Below are 22,563 nucleotides of genomic sequence, written 5' to 3'. Positions count from 1 at the left end.
TGTTTATTCAACAGCAAATCAGCATGTTAGAATGATTTCTGGATCATGTGACACTGAAGACTGGAGTAATGATGCTAAAAATGTAGCTTTGATCACAGGAATACATTTCATTTTAATGCCTATACGTGCTACGTGCTACAAGTTTTCTTTTGAAAGAAAACATTTTATTTATTTTATTTTATTCTTTTAGGATATAGGTTATTATTTCAGGCGTCATGTTACTTAAAGAAATATATTTCCGTAAGTTATTCTGAAAAATAAGATAATTAATTATTGGTGACTTGCCCTTACTGCTTCATCTCCTAATTCAGTTGTGCTAGTCCCACCTGCTGGACTGAATGCATATTACAACCAATTTATGGTAATAGCAGCTGAAGCGTTCAAACAAGTGCTTCCCTGCATTTCAAGCCTATACAAGCAAAAAGAACGCAAAACAAACCCTCCCTCTTTAGCCAAACTGAAAGAAAAAATGTTTGGGATGCAGGGGTGGGACATCACCAGAAACTGCAAAGCACAAATCTTTCCTTTAATAGCCAATAGTATAGGCTATATGTGCATAGAATTATGTCTAAGAATGACAGGTAAAACTTTTTAGCCACAAATATGTCAAATATCTCATGCCATGGCTCAGTTGTTTTCGTGAGTGCAGTCACAAAAACTAGGTTACTCGTTATCGACAACAACCAATTGCGAAATGTCTGGGTAACTAAATATTAAAAGAAAAGTGAAACTAAAGATGAAACGACAACTACTAATGGAAAATAAAATATATTCCGTTATTATTATTATTATTATTATTATTATTATTATTTACATTTATGTGTAATAGAAAAATATGTTTCTTATAAATTTCAAATGTAAAAAACTATATTAACTATTTTAATGTATTTGTAGCTTCGTCCAATAAAAGTAACCAAGAGGGTATATAAACACTCACTCAGGGACACACTCTCTCACTCTTGCTCTCTCTAGTCTCCGGTTGAGGCTGTTCAGCGGTGTGAAACAAATCGGACGAGATCAGTCGATATCTGCTCATAAAACTGAAAAATCAGTATTTCTGTCACTTGCAGGATTATGTTTATGGATGATCGTCTATTTCTGGACTGTGCGATTTATGTTTGTTAAAATGAGCGGCTGTTAAAGGTGAGATGATGACGTTGTTTTTCCAATTCTGCCGTTATTTTCTTAACATTAACGTTACGCTTATCGCTTAAGCGAAAAATAGTAGTCTATACGTTTACGAATATTTCTCTAAGACTTAATATGTCTCTAAGACTTAACTGATCGTCCTAAATTACGATTGTTATGATAAAGTTAGAGGATATCAAAAACATTCACTTTCTCAATCACATCGCTTATCTTTTATAATATTCGCCGTCTCTTTTTACAGATCTGTCGCTCAAGATACAGTTTCAGGTAATGTTATAAGCACTTGATCTGAGGTCATATCTATTAGTCCCAGGACGGAGGATAGAAAATGAGTCCATCTCTTATCCACACATCAGCTCCAAAGTAATTAAATCCAGATTTCATCCTCTACTTTGAGTGGAAATATGGACTGCAGTGGTGTTGCACTAGGTTTGGATGTGGATAATAGTTTTGGACAGATGGTTTGGCAGAACCTCCCATCCATGGTCCATCTGGATCTCCTGTCCTCTAAAGGTTCTCCTCAGCTCCCGGATATGCTTCTATCGCCTTTGTTTCAGGATTCACGTCTCAAAGCCTTTCTTTTGTCAAGCCCGGAGCCACTACTCACCCTCCTCTCCTTGAACCGAAACTCACCGGGTACTCCATCAGGCGCTCCACAGATGTGTTTCATGCCTACATTTGAAGACAGTGAGGTTGGTCACAACCTTACACATGGTTGCTCTACAAGAGATTGCCAAGCTGGCACCAAATCACTTTCCTTAGAGCAAGCACCACACAGCAGCAGGAATAACAATGCTTTAAACCAAACTCCGGTTGGCACTATGGAGGAAATAAAGGAAGGATTGATGATTCAGTCATTGTGGCATCTCTCCCAGCATGTTTCGTTGGCGAATCGAGCCAGTTGTTTACAACAGAGGGTGTTGGCGATGCTTGGTGAACATGCTTCTAGGCACTACAGCCACCAACTGGATGGTTTGAAGAAGAAGCTTCTTGAAGCACACTGTTCACCCAAGTTGACACCAGGGCATCTTTTTGAGACTTTTAATGCTGTAGAGATGCAGGAGGTAGAGCAGGCTCTTATAAGAAACCTCTCTCAAGCACATGGGCAGGCTCTGAATTCCAGAGATTTGCAGAATTTAGCACACAGTGGTCATGCTGTTTTGCATGGAGTGCTGGAGGCTCTGGACTCGGATGCCACTGTGAGCAGCTCAGATGAAGAGTGGGACCATGAAGACGCCAGAGGGACCTCAGTGGAATCACAGTGAGTATGATGTGATCTCAAATGGTCTTCTTAATTGATGTAGAACTAATTAATGTGAGTGTTGATACATGGGAAGAAATAGACCTTAATGTAAGACATTAACAGTATTATTTGCTGCAGTAGAACACAATAGATAAAATGTTGAGCTCTCCTCTATACAACTACAGTTCATATTTAAAGAAATACCAGTTTATGTCTTTGTAGTTCCATAAATCTGACCCTAGACCACAAAACAAATCATAAGTTGCATGGGTATATTTGTTGCAATAGCCAAAAATCATTAGGATATATAAGTAAAGATCATGTTTCATGAAGATATTTTGTACATTTCCTACCGCAAATATATCAAAGCTTAATTTTTGATTAGTAATATGCATTGCTAAAAGCTTAATTTGGACAATTTTAAAGGTGATTTTCTCAATATTTTGATTTTAAATTTTTTTTTTTGCACCCTCAGATTTCAGAATTTCAAATAGTATCTCGGCCAAACATCAATTTCAAAATGGACCCTTATGACTGGTTTTGTGGTTGTGGGTCACAAAGAACAAAAAGCACCATAAAAGTGTAAGTCTTTAGAATCCGTACTGTATATATGCAGCAAAAGCTTACAATGACAATATGACTATGCAAGTCGCAATGCCTGCTGGTTATAAACAAAACATATAAGACTTTCTAGCCTAAAAAAACAACAACAACATTGGGTGTGAAGGAAGGGTAGGATTAATCTCTACCTAGTAGTTGCCAGGCAGTAAAAAACTTTTAATGACTGGCCGTGAGTCATTGGCAAGAAGAGAGGGAGTGTAACAACAAGTTTGGGAAAAAAAACCCAGCTCCATAGAAGATGGAGAGAGGAAGCATTTGGCTCTGGCAGTGTTCTATGTTTCTGTAGGATCTTTGCTCACAGAAACAGAGGCACTCTGTTCTGTACACAGCTGTTGAGAAATTGTCACCATATTTCTCCCCCCGTTGAAGATTGTTTTATTTAGTGTGTTCATTTGCAGCTGGCTCTTACTCCGATCCTGTTTCTTTGCAGCCACCCTGAAACAGACAGCTGCACTCTCCTTTCCCTGGGATGAGTAAATAGAGATCAGGCCGTCCTTCACCATCCCGTAGATCAGAGCTTTCATGTCCCTCTCTGTGATTTGCTCGCCCACTCTGCACTTATGCTGTAAGATTGCAGCATATGTGCAGATGCGAGAACATCTTGTCTCAATATACACATTAGGGGATATATCTTTCAGGAAACTCCTAGTTAATGGGAATGATTTATTGGAGTGCAAATGTATCTGTACAAATGTATCAATAACAGAAAACACATCAAATATTCACATTATTTAAAAATATCCACTTCGTTTTATGCATATTGTTGGACTATGGGTGGTGCTGTGATTTTGATGTAAAATGGTAAAGTGGTGGTGGATATAAACATAGACTTAAACCAAATGCCATACCCTCAATGTTTCCGCACAAGTAGCCTAACGTCCCCAGATCTGAGAAACTCCTTCTGTGGCTGCGGCATCATGACAAGTGTCGTCATATTTACATTCTGCCAGGATGGCATCTAGCGTTTCTTCTCTATGCCGCACCGCACAATGTGGCATCGTATCAGTAGTCCCACATAGTCCAAAATATGTATAAAACGATGTGGATTTTTTAAACAAAATGAAAATACTACATATTTCAGTAAGAGGCATCATTTATATTATATTAAGCCATAAAAGTCTTAAAGGGGAAGTTCACTTCCAGAACAAAAATGTAGATAGGAGATAATGTCCTAACCCCCTTGTCATCCGAGATGTTCATGTCTTTTTTTCTTCAGTTGTAAAGAAATTGTTTTTTGAGGAAAACATTTCAGGATTTTTCGACATATAGTAGACTTCTATGGTGCCCAGGTTTTAAACTTTGAAATGCAGTTTAAATGCGGCTTCAAACGATCCCAAATGTCCCAGCCTAGAAAGAAGGGTTATCTAGTGAAACAATCAGTTATTTAGAAATATATATACAATTTATATACTTTTTAACCTCAAGTGCTTGTCTTGTCTAGCTCTGCCTGAATTCTGTTTTTTCCAGTTCAAGACAGTTAGGGTATGTCAAAAACTCCCATATTATTTTCTCCCTCAACTTCATTTCAAAATCATCCTACATCGCTGCAGAAGTACCGACCCAGTGTTTGCAAAGTGAACATGCAAAGAAGATCAAACACCCTTCACAAAAAAGGTAAAACAGCAATGTTGGACGTTTTTGAAGTTGAGGGAGAAAATTTAAGTTTTTCAATGGTAAAAATAATCATTTTAAAGAAGATAGTTTCGCTACATAACACTCTTCTTCCTCGGCTGAGATCATTTACAACTGCATATGGGATCGTTTGAAGCCGCATTTAAACTGCATTTTGGAAGTTCAAACTCTGCGCACCATAGAAGTCCACTATATGAAGAAAAATCCTGAAATGTTTTCCTCTAAAAACGTAATTTCTTTATGACTGAAGGAAGAAAGACATGAACAACTCGAATGACAAGGGGGTGAGTTCTCTGTACATTTTTGTTCTGGATGTAAACTCTTCCTTTAATACCTACACTGTAAAAAGTTTTCACCAGTTTCAACTTAAAAACTTAAGTTTAGCAGCTGCCTTAAGATTTTAAGTTAAATCAACTTAAGCCATTTACATTTACAAGTTATATCAACTCATTTTTATTGTAATAAGTTAAAATGACTTGTAGTTTTACGCTGATTTAACTTAAAAACTTAAGGCAGCTGCTGAACTTAGGTTTTTAAGTTGAATCTGGTGAAAACTTTTTACAGTGTAGGGTTCCCTTTAAACAACCCCGACTTGCATAAATTTAAACTATGTTAAACTTTGTCCCATTGCACTCAAATTGCAAGTCAGCAACTGTTATTGAAAATGAATGACTTCCGATTACTTTGTTGCTGCAAATTGCTGTAAAAGTGAACGCCCTATAGTCTTGGTAGCAGCCAGCTGTGGTTGTTGGCTCTGCCTCTCCTCAGGCCATGACAAAATAGTTTCAGTCACTTTTCCATATGTCCCAGCAATCTCAATTACCATCTTTGCATCTCATCAGAGTTTCAAGCCAGTGGTCATTGCTCTGGAGAAGCTGGATATGCGAACATTGCTTTTCCGGCTTTGGCCAGAGAATTGCTTAAGGGCACTTTTTGTGGACTGAGATTAGGCTTTCAGCTAGTCAAGAGCAGCACCTCTGACGTCAGTACTCTCTTTCTTTTCACAGATGTCCACGTTTTAAAGTGGTTAAGTTGTGGTCATTTAATTCTGAAAAAACTAGGGCCCAAAAAAGCTTTAGCAGAGCTTCCGTGTCTGAAGTTGTCTATGCAATGCAGTAAAGAGTTTATATAGTAATATTATTTGGTTTGGACACCCTTGAGGCATTCAATAAAGACTTAAGGAAGCAACAAAGCCATCTGTGCTCTCATATATTCAGAGCATATTTGGTTGGTTACTTGTTCTATGATGGTTATTTGTTTTGTTTAAGCAGTAGGCTGGCTAGAGAGGTGAAGTGTTTGTTTATGGGACCAGGAGGACTTTTGCACCAGCAGGAGATCTCATTCTTCCCAGTGTATTTGTATGGTTTCGCTGCTGCTCCACTGCTTTGTTGATATTCCTGGAATTTGCCAGTGTGTGTGTGTGTGTGTGTGTGTGTGTGTGTGTGTGTGTGTGTGTGTGAGAGAGAGAGAGAGAAAGTCTGTATTAATCTATATATCTGCAAAGAGGAAGACAGACAGACAGGTTTATAGCTGTATTATCAGGCCCTCTTCCGTTGCCTCTGGGTTTAGAAATAAAACTAGAATCTTAGAATCACAGGTTAATAAGCAAACAAACAAAATATTACATCAGTTTCATACACTGGTTTTCCAAACACTTTACCATGTTTGCTCCTGGGGAAGTGTACTGTAAGTCTCTTAGGATAAAATTTTTGTGATGAATGTTGAACGATGAACTTTTTCTGTCCCTGTCTTTGTGGGAGGGTAGTTGTACTGTCTGTGAGTGGAGATGGCTGAAGGACAGAGCTGAACTCTGCAGTCGCTGGACGTGGCTGCAGATGAGATTGTCTGAGTTGGACTCTCAGATTCATCAGCTTGGAAAACTCAGGCAGCAGATCCTCTCTAATAAGGTAAATAAATAACACAGCATCTAGTAGATTAGGAGGGTAATTTGGGCTGTGTTGTTAGCACTCTGGGGCAAAATTCCAAATTTAAGAATGGGATCTCTTTCAGTTCATGTGAGAATTTAATTTGAATTGCCCATGTTCAGAAGATAGTGAATTGCAATGACTGAAAAAGAATTGAATTGAACTGAATTGCATTAGTCCAAACAGTCAAAATATAAATGTTGTGACAACTTAAACAATGGCATCAAAAATTTTGACTTACTATGTAACAATTTAAAACACAGCCATTGATATTTTAATTCTTGCATTAGACACATCAGACTGGCAACCATTTTTTGTTTTAGATAGCTTTATAAAAATGTTGTCAGCAAAATTTTAATCAATTGATTATATAATATAAAAAATACTCATAAATCCAAGGCAAGTTTTTAAAAGCAACACATTTGTGCACCACATATTTTTAATAAAACTACATAACTAAAATATAAATACAATAATATATACTAAAATATAGTACACTTAATTTCCCAGAATGCACTAATTTACACATTACATTAAATATTGATAATTTAGTTTTCTTGTCATCTAGCTGAAATAAAGTGCTGTTTTTTAAAATATTTTTTTAATTATATTTTTATTTTATGTAGTAAAAATGTAATTCATACTGAAAATATATGAAAAATAATATTTATCACCAAATTTTCAGATAAACTACATTTATCAAACCAGTAATATGAATTTCATTTGATGATTTCCGTATATTTTAATTCTGCTTAATGTACTGTTAAAGTCAAAATAATCTGCAAGATGTTAATTATTTTACCAAAATAAGAGGGATCATACAAAATGCTTGTTATTTTTGATTTAGTACTGACCTGAATAAGATATTTCACAAAAAAGATGTTTACATATAGTGAGAAAATAATAGTTGAATTTATGAAAATGACCATGTTCAAAAGTTTACATACATTCTTAATACTTTTGTTACCTGAATGATTCAAAGCTGTTTTTGTTTTTTGGTTTAGTGATAATTGTTCATGAGTCCTTTGTTTGTCCTGAACAGTTAAACTGCCCACTGTTCTTCAGAAAAATCCTTCAGGTCCCACAGATTCTTTAGTTTTTCAGCATTTTTGTGTATTTGAACCCTTTCCAACAATGACTGAATGATTATGAGATCCATCTTTTCACACTGAGGACAACTGAGGGGCTCGTATGCAACTATTACAGAAGGTTCAAACACTCACTGATGCTTCAGAAGAAAAAACGATACATTCATTTGAAGATCAGGGTAAATTTAACTTATTTTGTCTTCTGGGAAACATGTAAATATCTTCTGTAGCTTTGAAGGGCATTACTAAATGAAAAAAAAAAAGATATTTAGACAAAATAAGGAAAATATACACATCCTCATTCAGTTCAAAAGTTTTCACCCCCTGGCTCTTAATGCATTGTTGTTTCCTCTGGAGCATCAGTGAGCGTTTGAACCTTCTGTAATAGTTGCATATGAGTCCCTCAGGTGTCCTCAAAAGATGGATCTCACAATTATACATTTTTAATTATACCTAAAATTATTCCTCATTTTTGGAAAGGGTTCAAATACACAAAAATGCTGAAAAACTAAAGAATCCGTGGGACCTGAAGGACTTTTCTGAAGAACAACAGGCAGTTAAACTGTTCAGGATAAACAAGGGACTCATGAACAACTATCACTATACAAAACAAAAAAAAAGCTGTGGATCATTCAGGTAACAACACAGTATTAAAAATCAAGTGTATGCAAACTTTTGAACGGGGTAATTTTTATAAAATCAACTATTATTTTCTCTTGTGGACTATATGTAAACGTGTTTTATGTAAAATATCTTACACAGGTCAGTACTAAATAAATAATAACATGTATTTTGTATGATCACTCTTATTTTGGTAAAATAATTAACATTTTGCATATTCTGCAAGGTGTACGTTAACTTTTGGCTTCAACTTGTATAATTGAAATTCTGAATCTACTAGATGCAATTTTTTTTTTAATATATGTGTCCCTTACATGTCCTCCAGGGTCGTGTGATTTTGGCAAAGTCTCAGCCCCTGACGGACAGGCAGATCCAACACACCTTGTGGACAGAGACTATGGATCTTTCATTCACAGCTGGCAACATGCGAGATTTGCACTCTGATCTAGAGATGGAACCCAGCAGCCCTACACGCCTTCTGAGGAACATTGAGAGACAGGTGAATCTAAAGAAAACCAGGCGACAAGAACAGAAAAAACTATTAAAAATGACACATTAAAATGTAAATTCAATTCATGTTGTGTGTTCAGAGTGCCCAGCTGACTCAGATTGTGAACAGCCTGATGCCATCTTTGTGTGCCTCTCCTTCCTCATCACCAGTGTCTAAAGGACCCTGCAATCACTGGAGAGGTCAACAGAAAACAGTTTACAGCGGGTGAGAGGCAAACAGCTCATCAACAGGCTAAAATTAACTTCAAATATAAAAAACTTCCAAAAATAGCAGTGATTAATTTACATAATTACTTAAGCATTGGTTGCTTGATGTTTATTTTTAGAAAAATACTCACATTAGAGAAAAAGAGCTTTTTGTCATTTTTTTGACGCATTATAGCTCATTTTATTTAGTCATACGTAAGCTCCAGAGACACCTCAGGGGAAGCAGTGCGTCTTGATTTCATTCATGCATTTTATATTCATCGCAGCACTGTAGAAGCGCCCTCATTCTGATACATAATTGTGGAAATTTATGTAAATCTCATGTGAATGTCAGGATGAATCATTCAGCCCAGCGGAAAACTGAAAAAGTGAGATATTTGAGATGAATTAGAAAGAAGGAAGATGAAAGAGTTCAAGTGGAGAAGAGAACCAATAAAAATGATCTCTTTATTTGTCATAAGATCAGATTTCTGAAGATTTTATCCCTGCTTTTGCATCCAAGTGACACAAACAGGTGTCTTGTTTCTTCCCAGTGGACCACAGTGTTTACACAAGGCCAGGCAGAAGAGGAAGAGAACATGTCACAGACGACAGCTGGATGTCACCTGTATGTCAGCCCGGACTCGACCCCTTCTGACCTATCACAAGCCTAGACTTTTTGTCATGGACCATGAAGAGGTTGGCATTTTAAAGCCAAATTCTTGAAGTCTCTTTACTTTTGGTACTCCAATCAAAAAATGAGTCAGTATGGCATAAAATACAGTACCCTACTGTTCAAATTTGTTTGGGGATTTTATGTTTAGAAGTCTCTAATGCTCACAAAGGCTTGCTCAAGTAACAGTAAGAACAGTAATATTGTAGAATATTATTACAATTTAAAGGATTGGTTTATCCAAAAATATAAATTCTGTTATAAATTACTCACCCTCATGCTACTCCAGATGAGTAAGACCTTCAGTCATTTTAGTAACACAAAATAAGATATTTTTGCTGAACTCTGAGAGCTCTCTGACCCTCCATAGACAGCATGAAGGTGAGTAATTACTGACAGAATTTTCATTTTTGGGTGAACTATCCCTTTAAAAAGAACTATTTTTTCTGTTAGTATATTTTAAAATGTCATTTATTTCTTTGATGCAAAGCTGAATTATCAGCAGTCATTAGAAATAATTTCTTATTATCAGTGTTGACACCAGTTGTGCTGCTTAATATTTTGTGGAAACAATCATTTTCTCAGGATTTGTTGATTAATAGAACGCTTCAAAAAACAACTTCAGCAAGCAGGTTGAATTGATTTAGTACATCCTTGCTGAATAAAAGTATTAATTTCTTTCTTTAAAAATAAAAACTTACTGAACCCAAACTTTTGAGGTCAAATTAAAATCTATTCTAAATCAAATCAAATATTAACTAAATACTATAGTGATTATTTTACCACTCCTCCTTCATTTACACAGGGTTCTCATGGGTCATGGAATTTTTGGAATATAATGGAATTTAAAAAAGGTCTATTCCAGACATTGAAAGTCAGGGAATTTTTGGTCCAAGTCATGGAATATCAGGGATTTTTGTTTGTTGCTTTCAATTTTAGTTTCCATGTATTAAAATTTTATTTTTCTATACCGTTTTAATCGCATTGTTTCAGACGTTTTGCCTATTTTTATAGTTAGGCTATTTTTCAGCGCCATTTTATTCTCTTCCCTTCAAATGCCGTCACCAGGCTGTACCTGATAACTAAGGCAAACATGTCAGGAAAATGTACATTTCAAGAGCTTTGGCTACAAAATGACTACTAAAAGCATAGAAAACTAAATGTGAAGAAATAAAAAAAAAAACTGAATGATGAACTTTAACTTGAACAAGAAAATCCTTCAGAGCGTTTAACCCCTTAAATCATAAAAACCATAAATACATTTTTCTTTATTAAAATAAATACTAAAATGTTTTTGTACTAAAAATGTTTGTGAACAAGTAAATAATGCTTGCAAATGGATGGGTCCGTTCATTGTAGGTCATGGAAATTCAGCTTTTTAGTCAGTGAAATTCAGGAAGAAGAATTTGGCTTAGAGTGGGAACCCTGTTTACAGAAAAATAGTGTGGAAAATGCTATTTTTAACTACTTTTATTCTATTTATTATTATATATTTCGTTTACATTAATCATGTTGAATCTTATTGGCCAAAACAGTTGTTTGTAGCCCTGCAAAATAAATCAAACAGATATAGAACAACATGAGGGTGAGTAAATGATGACAGAATATTCCGAATACAGAACTAGTCTTTTAATGAAGTAGTTATTTGTATGTGTGCCAGCCCTCTTCACTATTGCACTATGACTCACACCATGCTCTGACTCTGTTTTCCAGCTGGTGCACTTCCATTAACCTTGTTTATGATTCTTATAGCTGTCTGATTTTGGCTGCCATGATTTTCCTTTTCATGCATTGCTTATGTCGCAATGGTTCCCCAGAGCACTGTGTGTCATAGATTTGGCCTTTATTAACTTAGTTGTTTATATCCTCTTTTTATTTGTTTTAATGCTTAGTTGAACAAATCAAAACTGGATTCTAGATGCAAATCAGACTTTTAGCATAAGAAAGAGACATTTGTTTAGTAATTCTGTTTTTCGGGATTTGTGTTTCTTCCTATAACCACTCAAAACCTTCCTGTTTTCGTCACGTTCACTCAGTTTTTCTCTCTCTCAACAGGTCTTGGAGTCTTCCCCTTCTTTTTGTCCCAATTATGCATCCTGTGATCCTCCATGTCTCCACAGAAAAGAGAGAACAGATGGCAAAGTGCATCCTGTTCTATCACTTTCCTCAGGTAGAGAGAGATGAATGCATTATGTTTTATGTAAAATTGCCATTTTTCTTCTTTTATCTACCATCTTGGAGGAATACCTTCTCCTTAAAGGATACATGTGATGTTCTTTTAGATGCTTCGAAATGCTACTTATGTTGGGAGCTCACTAGATTTTGGAGCAGAGCTTATTTAAGCAGAAGAATGTTCATATTCTGGCTGAGATAATTGGATGTTATGATCTTAATGGTTAATACTACAGCAATCCATTAATCACTCTTCCATCTCACTGCATTAGGCTGTCATTTCAATTCAGTCAGAATAAATTGTCTCATATCAGACTGTTACTCCATCAGCATGTCAAAATTGTGCCGTTCCTGCTGTTTTACTGATTGTGTGTAGCAGCAGGAATGTGGAGTAGGTAGATCAAATTAGCCTTGCTTGTCATCAGTTTAAAACCTTAGCATTCATACTTTAATACGACTCAAATGCAACATCCAGTCAAGTCTGACATTTTTTACAGTTGACAATGTTTTGACAAAATATTTGAATGTGTTCGTCATGTGGAAATGCTTACTAAATAACCACAGCCTCACATTTATCACTGCTATTTTAAGTGTAGTGCACTTATAATTTTCCTTTTGTTTGTATTATATTAGTGTTGTCTGTTCTATTCATCAGAAACTCCGTCATCCTTCCATCTGCAAAATTCTTCGTTTGAAGAAAGTTTGCTTCAACAATCTCTCCTCCTTGAAACTGAACGTTCCAGTCCTCATTACCGTCTCAGCTCCAGAGGCAGAGTCTCCCGGTCTTTATTCCGTAAGAGTCATCTCATGTTTATACAGTTGAAGTCAAAATCTTACATACACCTTGTTTCAGTTATTTTAGCAAAATAAGAGGGATCATACAAAATACATTTAATTTTTATTTAGTACTGACCTGAACAAGAGAAAATAATAGTTGAACTTATAAAAATGACCCCGTTCAAAAGTTTGCATACACTGTGTTGTTACCTGAATGATCCACAGCTGTTTAGTGGTAGTTGTTCATGAGATCCTTGTTTGTCCTGAACAATTAAACTGCCTGCTGTTCTTCAGAAAAATCCTTTAGGTCCCACAAATTTTGGTTTTTCAGCATTTTTGTGTATTTGAACCCTTTCCAACTATGACTGAATGATTTTTCAGATCCATCTTTTCACACTGAGGACAACTGAGTGACTCATATGCAACTATTACAGAAGGTTCAAACGCTCACTGATGCTCCAGAAGGAAACACGATGCAAGAGCCTGGGGGTGAAAACTTCTTGAATTTGATTTATTTTGTCTTCTAGGAAACATGTTAGTATCTTATGTAGCTTCTGAAAGGCAGTACTAAATGAAAAAAATTATTATATTTAGGCAAAACAAGAAAAATGTAACCATCTTCCTTCTGTGCAAAAGTTTACACCCTTCACTCTTAATGCATTGTGTTTCCTTCTGGAGCATTAGTGAGCGTTTATACCTTCTGTAATAGTTGTATATGTGTGAAAAGATGAATAGATGAATTTCAAAATCATACAGTTATTGTTGGAAAGGGATCAAATACACAAAAATGCTGAAGAGAATTTGTAGGACCCGAAGATTATTTTTGAAGAACAGCGGGCAGTTTAACTGTTCAGGACAAAAAGGGACTCATGAACAACTGTAACAAAAAAAAAAAAAATCATTCAGGTAATGTAAATGTAATATGTAAATGTCTTTTATGTGAAATATATCTTATTTATGTCAGTACTAAATAAAAAATAACATACATTTTGTACGATCCCTCCTATTTTAGTAAAATAATTTAACATTTTGCAGATTCCGCAATGTGCATGTAAACTTTTGACTTCAACTGTAGGTGTGTATGCTTTGTATAAATGTGTTTGTTCTTGCAAAGGTTTCTTCTTTGTCTATTTCGTAAGCAGCATCCTAACTCAAATGGATCAACATAAGTGACTGATTTGGGAATATCTACATCTGCAGCAACAAAACGTGTCAAAGAGAATGTATTTGAGTAGCATTAACATTTTGGTAATTTTGCATGGCTTAATATAACGTATAACGTAAATGATGTCTCTTATTGAAAAATGTAGTGGAAAATCAATTAAAGATTTACGTTATTTAAAAAAACCATCGTTTTATACATATTTTGGACTATGCAGGGGGCCATTATTTCAATTACTTGAAATGGTTGCACTCTGTGAGCTATTGGCGCTACCTGTTGCTATTTTTACCGCAACACAACTCAAAATACACTACTCTGGAAATAAAATACTGATACCATGACCACAGTTACTGAAAGAGCTTACAGGTGGTGATGGATATAAACGCCCCTGAATAGTGAGGGAAAACTGCTCTGAGAAACTCTTTTAGTGGCTGTGGCGTCATGACAAGCGTTGGAAGGTTTACATCTTGCCAGGATGGCATCTAGCATTTCTTGTCTCTGCCATTCGTAAGCTCTTTCTACTAAAAGCCTACTAAAAGGGATCAGGGCTAAAGTAGAGAGACCAAAGAAGCAAGTCTTTAGGAAGTTCTATTCGTCCACAGGCATCTTCACAATCTTTTCTCCTCTTCTTATCGCTAGGAAAGCAGTGAAGACTTACAGCACTTCTCTTGCTACCGTTTGACTGATTTCCAACCTAATTGATTTCCATGCTGCAACGTTTTAGGCATTCAGAGACATTACTGTCCTCATACACAATAATGTCCATGTTCCGTGCAGATTTGAAGGTCATACTAAAGTCAATAGCTGCTCAACAGTTTTAATGCGGAACTAGGGTTGAAGTGAGTTGCCCTGGCACTGGACTCTGACTCATCCACTCCAATCATTAATGGTCTGGCACTCCTCTCTGCTCTGCTGGTTATTGTCTGACTTGGGGGGCTAATGATCCTGAAACAGCAATGCTATTCTTAACAGAGAGCGATTGTCAAGGCAAGTGAGTGATTGCACTGGAATGGAAGTGAGGTACGGCTTTCAAAAGTAAAAACACACCGCATGCTGTTTAGTTGATTTTCTGTCAGCGCTTTGCAGCACCCCTGGAGTCAGTGAACGAACTACAAAAAAAAAAAAAATCTACAAAAGCACTGAATGGAAAATGAACGCCATGAATATTTTCTTCACAATCACCTCATTCCTTTTTTCATTACATCACCTGCATGTGTATGATTGTTTAATGTCAGTTCTTTAGGAGTCCAGTGTGTGGGATGATGTAAGGTGTGTGTGTGGGCTGCTAGGTGGCTTTAGTCATAGTGTTGTGGTGTATTGTCTATGTTTATCTCTGTGGCTCAGGCGGTCTATCCACAGTCCTGCAGCTTCCAGACCACGAGTGGAGATCAACACAGACTCACAAATCACAGTAACTCACAAATCCAGCCTGAAGGCACTGCACACACCTACACACACTCGTGCACACACATACACACCAGTGACCCTTTAGTGGGGGCGAATTATTTATAGTTCAAACATATTGTAGTCTTATAGGCCCCTTGGGATTTCCATCTCTTCTTTTTATTAATATTGTTAATACAGTCTCAAATGATTGTGATTTTGAATGAATATTCTTTGTGTTCTTATTGATATCCAGTACCTGTTCTAAAAAGTAGGAATATGTCTTTATGTTCTACAATTAATGGTTACAGATTGCCGTCATCAGCCGAAAAATGGAAGGCGTTTGAAGAGGCAAAGAAGGGAGAGCACTCCTATACGATGGGCATGTACCCGAGAACACCACAGTCAAGATTACAGTGTGGGCAAGAGGAGACGGCACTGCTCTGAGAGGACAATGGGTACATGTTATTTAATTCCCCTTCACTTACATACAGCAAAAACTGTTTAAGGTAGTAATACTGCTTTGTTCTAGACATCTCCAGTATTACACCCAAGTCTGATCTGGTCTTCCAGAGTGATGATAGCCATGTAGAGGAATCTTCAGAGGATGTGACTATCTCTTACTGTACACCCACACAACAGAGAAACTCGCAGGTCTGCCCTTAATATTTCAATTTGCTCTAATCCAAACGTAATTAAATATTTCTTACCTTGAAGGCAGTGTTTGTCTAGTTGGAGGTTAATATTTTGATAAAGATAATCATATACTGTTTTTTTTTTTGTTTTGTTTATGTAGTTCTCATCGCATAGGAGAAACGGTGAAAGTGTTTTCAGCATTGATGACATTGTCGTTCCTATGTCTCTGTTCGCATCAGTGAAAGTGGAAAGACTTCAGTATAAGAACATTTTGACACCCAGGTATTGATTGTTTTCACACTCAGCAATGACTGTTTACATTGCAGTAAACCTACACTACTTTTTAAAAGTTTGTGGTTGGTACTTAAATAATAGAACTGATTTCTCTTTGTCATAAATCATGATAAACTCATAACGAACCCTTTATATAGATTATGTAGATAAATACTCTTTATATACCCTTATGTGGATAATGTTTCTTACTATAATGTATTTCTACTGCCTTCAGATTATTTGTCTTCTTTGTTTGGTGTTTTTAAAGTTTCAAATTTTTTATGTATTTCAAAGAAGCCTCCTATGCTTATCAAGGCTACATTTAATTTGGTCAAAAATACAGTAATATTGTGGAATATTATTACAATTTATAATGATTGTTTTCAATCTAACATGCTGATTTTGGGCAAAACTTACTGTTAATGTTGGACATTTTTTGGTACTTTTTTCAGGATTCTTTGATGCACAGAAAGTTCAAAAGAACAGCATTTATTTGAAATAGAAATCTTTTGTACATTATATATGACTTTACTGTCACTTTTGAACAATTTAATGCATCGTTGCTATATAAAAGTATTAATTTCTTTAAAAAAAAATTACTGACCCAATACTTTTGAACGGTAGTGTATTTTTAATGTTTTTTTTTAAAGATGTCTCTTCTGCTCACCAAGCCTGCATTTTTTTTTTTATCCAAAGTACAGCAATACACTAAAATTTTTTAATATTTTTACTATTTAAAATAACTGCTTTCTATTTTATTATATTTTAAAATGTAATTGATTCCTGTGATCAAAGCTAAATGTTCTGCATCATTACTCTTGTCTTCAGTGTTACATGATCCTTCAGAAACCATTCTAATGTTGATTTGTTGTTCAAGAAACATTTTTAATTTTTTGTAATATAGTCAGTGTGTGTCAGTGTGTGTGTATGTGTGTGTGTGTGTGTGTGTGTATATATATATATATATATATATATATATATATATATATATATATATATATATATATATACACACACACACATTTTTTTGAGAAACAAATTATAGAAATTAATACTTTTAGCAAGGATGCTTTAAATACAGCAAAAATTTCTATTTCAGATAAATCCTGTTCTTCTAATCATTCTATTAATTAAAGAAACCTGAAAAATTCTACTCAGCTGGTTTCAACATAATAATAATAAAAATGTTTTTTGAGCAGCAAATCAGAATATTAGAATCATTTCTGACTGGAGTAATGATGCTAAAAATTCAGCTTGGAAATCACAGGAATAAATTACATTTTAAAATATATTAAAATAGAAAACAATTATCAAAATTGTATTGTTTTTCCTGTACTTTGGATCAAATAAATGTAGCCTTGCTGAGCAGAAGAGACTTATTTAAAAAAACAATGAAGATCTTACTGTTCAAAAACTTTTGACTGGTAGTGAATCTGAGTGCTAATATAATGTTAGTTTTACTATTTGTCTCAAGTGTTAAGTGTGTTGTTTTTAATTCTCTTTTATATAATTAGATTTATCATTTATTTAAAGTTTAAATATAATAAAATACATTTCATTTGTGAACAACAATTCTATTTGTTACTAAGTGGCTATTAAGTTTCATTTTTTTCCGCCTTTCCTGTATTCCATTGTTTTTACTCCCATTAGTTGGCGAAAGGTGGATATTTCGCCTTTAGATGAGGATGAGCAAGAGGAAAGGATGGTTGGTTTTGTTTTTTACATTCTTGTATTAATAAACTCACTGTAGACCATAAAAAATGTTGAATGTCAGCAATGGCAGGGTGTTGTTGAGTGATGGGCTTATCTCTCTCAGTCAGAAGCAATAGAAGATAAAGATTTCCTTCAGAGGCACCACTGTTATGAGCGTAGAGAGAAACTCTGCTGGTCCTACTGGGATCAGGACAGAAGACACAGGATCAGGTCTGCGTCTATTTTGGTTGTAAAGCTATCTTGCACATATTGCACAAATTATTCAGTACATACAGTATTTTCTGTTTTTCTCTCCACAGGCCATCCAGGAAAAGCTGCTCTTCTGTATCTGTGAGAGACCATCCTGCTCATTGTCGCCCAACTGTACATTCTCCTGTTCCCTTCACATGGACCTTCAGTCCATATGAAGATCCATCGGAAGCCAGGGTGGATGAAAAAGAGGTAATTTTAGGTTATTTACACTACCCGTCAAAAGTTTTTGGACAGTAAGGTTTTTGATGCATTTTAAAGAAGTCTCTTCTGCTCAGCAAGCCTGCATTGATTTAATAAATATTTTTATTATTTAAAATAATTGTTTTCTATTTGAATATATTTTCAAATGTAATTTATTCCTGTGATTTCAAAGCTGACTTTTTAGTATCTCTACTCCAGTCACATAATCCTTCAAAAATCATTCTAATATTCTAATTTGCTGTTCAAAAAAATAAAATAAATAAATTATGATGTTGAAAAGTAAGTAGATTTTTTCTGGTTTCTTTGATGAATAGAAATAATTTATCTGAAATAAAAATCTTTTGTAACATTATATGTCTTTAGAATCACTTTTGATTAATTTAAAGCATCCTTGCTAAATAAAAGTATTTATTTTTATAATTTCTTTCCTAAATAAAAAATATAATTCAGATAAATGCTGATCTTTGGATCTTTCTATTCATCAAAGAATCCTGAAAAACATTACTCAACTGTTTTAAATATTCACAATAATAAATATTCATAAATATTAAATATTCATAATAATGATTAAAATGTTTCTTGAACAGCAAATCAGCTTATTAGAATGATTTCTGAAGGATCATGGGACACTGAAGACTGGAGTAATGATGCTGAAAATTCAGCTTAGATCACAGGAATAAATTACATTTAAAAATGTATTAAAAAAAAACTGTTAATTTAAATAGTAAAAATATTTCAGATTTTACTGTTTTTGCTGCACTTTGGATCACATAAATGCAGACTTGGAGAGAAAAAAACATTTAAAAATCTTGCTGTTTACAATTTTTTGACTGGTAGTGTAAAAAAATAAATCTGTCTGTCTATCAAACTTAATTTAATATATTATAATATATTAATTTGTTTCTTTTTTTTGTAGCCACTGCAACCATGGAGCAGACGTATATTCCCCCTGACTGGTGAAGATGAGGAAGCTTTGAGGTGTGATGAAGATAAGAGTGATCTTTAATTTTACATCCTTACAATCCTTATTTCCTTTCCTTGCATCTTAGATCTTTCCATTTAGGAGGAAAGCATGTAAGATTGAGATGTGAGAACAGCTCAAAGTAAGATGTGTATGTCTAATAGAATTTGCTTCCTAATCAAGCATTTCAAGTCAACGTCATATTGCTTCACCATCTTTTCTTGATGGTGCTTGATTCATCTGGATTTTCCTAATAAATCTTAATAAAGCTAGAAAACGCAATCTATAAAGTGCCAGAACTCCCTCTATGGGACAAACTAGTAAAAACATGCACACATTATAGCAGTGGTGGAAAGAGTACTGAAAATTTTTACTCAATTACAAGTACTGTTACATTGCTGAAATTGTACTCAATTACAAGTAAAAGTACTGGTGTTAAAAAAGTAATTAAGTAAAAGTACAAATTACTCTCCATAAAAACTACTCGGAGTACTAATTACTTTTTAGGTGGTGGTATTTATTGAATTATCCATAATTGCTGACTCAGACGAGATCCAGACAATAAAGCACATGCTGCTTTTATGATGTCATGGTACTGATCAATCTTAGATGGTTGTTTTCACCGGGGAAAAAAAATCATAGAGGAATTATAAAAATTAAATTATTGGTTAATCACCCTATATATTTTCCATTCATTACATAACACAATAAGAAAAAAACAGTATGCCTTACTAATATATATATATATTTAAGATATTAAAACAAGTACACATTAAGCAATGCAATAAGAACAAATAAACAAATTAGGAATTAATTAATACAGTCTGTTTTACAATGATGATAGATTTGCATGTTCTAGTTAGAGCTGGGCGAAATGTCCTAAAAATAAAATCCCCGATTTTTTCACAAAAATCCGATTTACGATTTAAATAGATTTCCCCCCCCCTAAGACATTTAGCATGTAAAGAAACCCCTGCTTTTCCACAACATATGGGCACCATATATTTTGCAATATACATTGCAACTGCATCAGTGATCATTTTCCACCAGGTCCCATTCTTATCATACCGGACACAGTAAATGTTTGTAAGACAAATAAATATGAGATGGGAGGAAAATATATATTTCCATGCTTTTCTCTTGCAGTTGTATTTAAAAATATAAAATTTTGAATACACAAATATTAAATGATTTAAATAACTGAAACGATCTGCCAGCAGGTGGCAGCAAGACACTGATTTAATGACTGAATCATATCATTCATTTGATTCGTTGGAACTGCTGGTTTACTCAGAATAAAGCAAGTGAGCTGTTTTTATGAATGGGAAATTGAATCATTTCACTAGATTCGTTTAAAAACGCACGTTCATTCATAAACGCTCAGAGGCTCAGATGTGACTTGTAGACTACTTTTGACCACGAAATAGAGCAAAATTAGGCAATAGTGTTATAGTCAGACAATGTAAGTCACTTAATAATAACTTCTTGTTTATTTAACTGTTGTGTTAAATCAATATATCATTTACAAACTCCCTTAAAAATTATTAAAAGCTGTTACTCATCTTGGATCGCAATATCACAAAGCTCTATTATAATCAACAATGCTTGCTATACTGTACAATCAGTCTCTTATTTACACTCTCTCTACGCTTTGTTTCTGAAAGTATTCGTGAGATATGTCTGTGATATATTACTCAATGTTGCAAAAACACGTAGAAACCTTTGAAGCTCCCCTGAGCGCAAACACAAATATGCTGATCGGGTCCGGCTAACTGGCTAACAAGCAGCTAATCATATACCTTTAGTGGCTGCCATTATTTGTTTTCCGTGCCTTTCTGAAAACAAAAATATATATTAGTGTGTTTCTAATATGGTGAATGCGTGGGGGAGGGCTGAGCCCATTCGGAACTGCTGGAGCCCAGAGAGGAGCGTCAGCGGATATTAAAGAGAAAACCGAATTTCATTCAAACAAATCGATGTAAACTACACATTTGAGTTAGCCCAGCCCTAGTTCTAGTAATGATTATCTTATCAATAGCGCGCCGGAAAAAATAAATAAAAATAACGGAACTTGTTTTTCGGTTCAAATACTATACCAGGCTTTTCATTGGTCCGTTAAGAAGAGATATTTTTATTGGCTACCGAAATGCCGGTCAGTGGTTGAAATATTAATTCAAATGACAGTACTCTGTAACGAATTGTGATTTTAAAAGTAATTAAATTACAGACTTAAAATTATACTCATGAAAGTACAAATACCCCCAAAATGTACTTAATTACAGTAACGTGAGTTTGTTTTTGTTTGATTTTTTAGAAAGAAATTAATGATTTTATTCAGAAAGCATGTATTCATTTAAATTGATGAATATATGCTGATTAATTTCTCTTTTTAATCCATGAAGTAATGGCTACAATCACAAGAGCAAATTATATTCTTAAATATATTCAAAAAGAAAAGTTATTTTAAATGCTGCCGTGACCGCAAGAGCCTTCTTTCAAAAACATTAGCGTTTAAACAGTAGTTTAAATCATTTTAGATTGGAACCAGTCAGTTTTTGGACTTTTTACAGTTAATTAAAATGCACAATTACTACAGTTAAATTTGGAGAGAGAAATTGGAACTGAGATTGCATTGTGTTTAATACAGTTTAGAAAAATAAATGCTTTTTTGCATGTTATTTGTTTGACTGATTATTTTGTGCTGTTTACAGATTTCCAGAGCACCAAAGCACAACATCTGAGGTGGACCAGGAAATGACCTCATACTGAGGCAGAATCGCAGCCATCGTGGCTCTACTCAGCAAAAATCACTCTTCATAAAGAGTAATACAGTGTTGTAACAGATATTTTCACATTGGTTCCTCAGTCTCAAGAGTTTTTTTTTCTTAAAATTATTTTAAATGAATTATTTTAAGATTTTAAACCGTTTATACTGTATCGTCTTTTCCACAGTGTAATGAATTAAATATCTTAAGCCAGCTCCTTAAAAGTATCAACTCCGAGGCATTACATTTTTTGTGCAATCTACTTTATTTATTTTAATACAGTGTATTGGTTTGTGTTCACATTTTTGAGAAAATAATATGATTTTCCTAAATTTAATCTTAAGTTATCCAGTACTGTGGGAAAAGTGTTGGAAATATGTGTAAATTTACCTCATACTGCATTAAAGTGATTCAGACTGCCGCTCTTACAAGTTAAAAGTCTTCCTTTATTACATTTGTGACCCTGGACCACAAAACTTTTAATGGTCTTTTTTTTTTTTTTAAATTGAGATGCATACATCATCTTAAATCTTAATAAATAACTAAGCTTTTCACTGATGTATGGTTTGTTAGGATAGGACAACATTTGGCCGAGATACAACTATTTGAAAATCGGGAAT

At 34.6% G+C, this 22,563-nt stretch overlaps 1 protein-coding gene across 1 annotated transcript; it reads left to right on the top strand.

The window, feature by feature from the left end:
* Positions 1 to 989: 989 nt before the first annotated feature.
* On the top strand, positions 990 to 22,360 carry kansl1l (KAT8 regulatory NSL complex subunit 1-like). Its single transcript, XM_073846248.1, has 16 exons — positions 990 to 1,143; positions 1,391 to 2,410; positions 6,411 to 6,552; positions 8,605 to 8,778; positions 8,870 to 8,994; positions 9,530 to 9,674; positions 11,704 to 11,818; positions 12,476 to 12,613; positions 15,454 to 15,600; positions 15,675 to 15,796; positions 15,939 to 16,060; positions 17,702 to 17,756; positions 17,868 to 17,974; positions 18,064 to 18,205; positions 19,134 to 19,195; positions 21,890 to 22,360. The coding sequence occupies exons 2-16, from the start codon at positions 1,554 to 1,556 to the stop codon at positions 21,945 to 21,947; spliced, it is 2,511 nt and encodes an 836-aa protein (XP_073702349.1). The 5' UTR covers positions 990 to 1,143; positions 1,391 to 1,553; the 3' UTR covers positions 21,948 to 22,360.
* Positions 22,361 to 22,563: the final 203 nt, after the last annotated feature.

Source organism: Garra rufa, chromosome 8, assembly GCF_049309525.1.
Source record: "Garra rufa chromosome 8, GarRuf1.0, whole genome shotgun sequence".
NCBI classification, from domain to species: domain Eukaryota; kingdom Metazoa; phylum Chordata; class Actinopteri; order Cypriniformes; family Cyprinidae; genus Garra; species Garra rufa.
Note: the sequence above shows the minus strand (reverse complement) of the source record. Positions and strands in the feature narration are given on the sequence as shown.

Excerpts from the sequence above, each read along its gene's own strand:
- kansl1l (XM_073846248.1), top strand. The coding sequence starts at position 1,554 with ATGGACTGCAGTGGTGTTGCACTAGGTTTGGATGTGGATAATAGTTTT. Across the intron at positions 8,995-9,529 it reads CAGAAAACAGTTTACAGCGG|TGGACCACAGTGTTTACACA; the intron begins GTGAGAGGCAAA and ends GTTTCTTCCCAG. Across the intron at positions 17,975-18,063 it reads GACAGAAGACACAGGATCAG|GCCATCCAGGAAAAGCTGCT; the intron begins GTCTGCGTCTAT and ends TTCTCTCCACAG.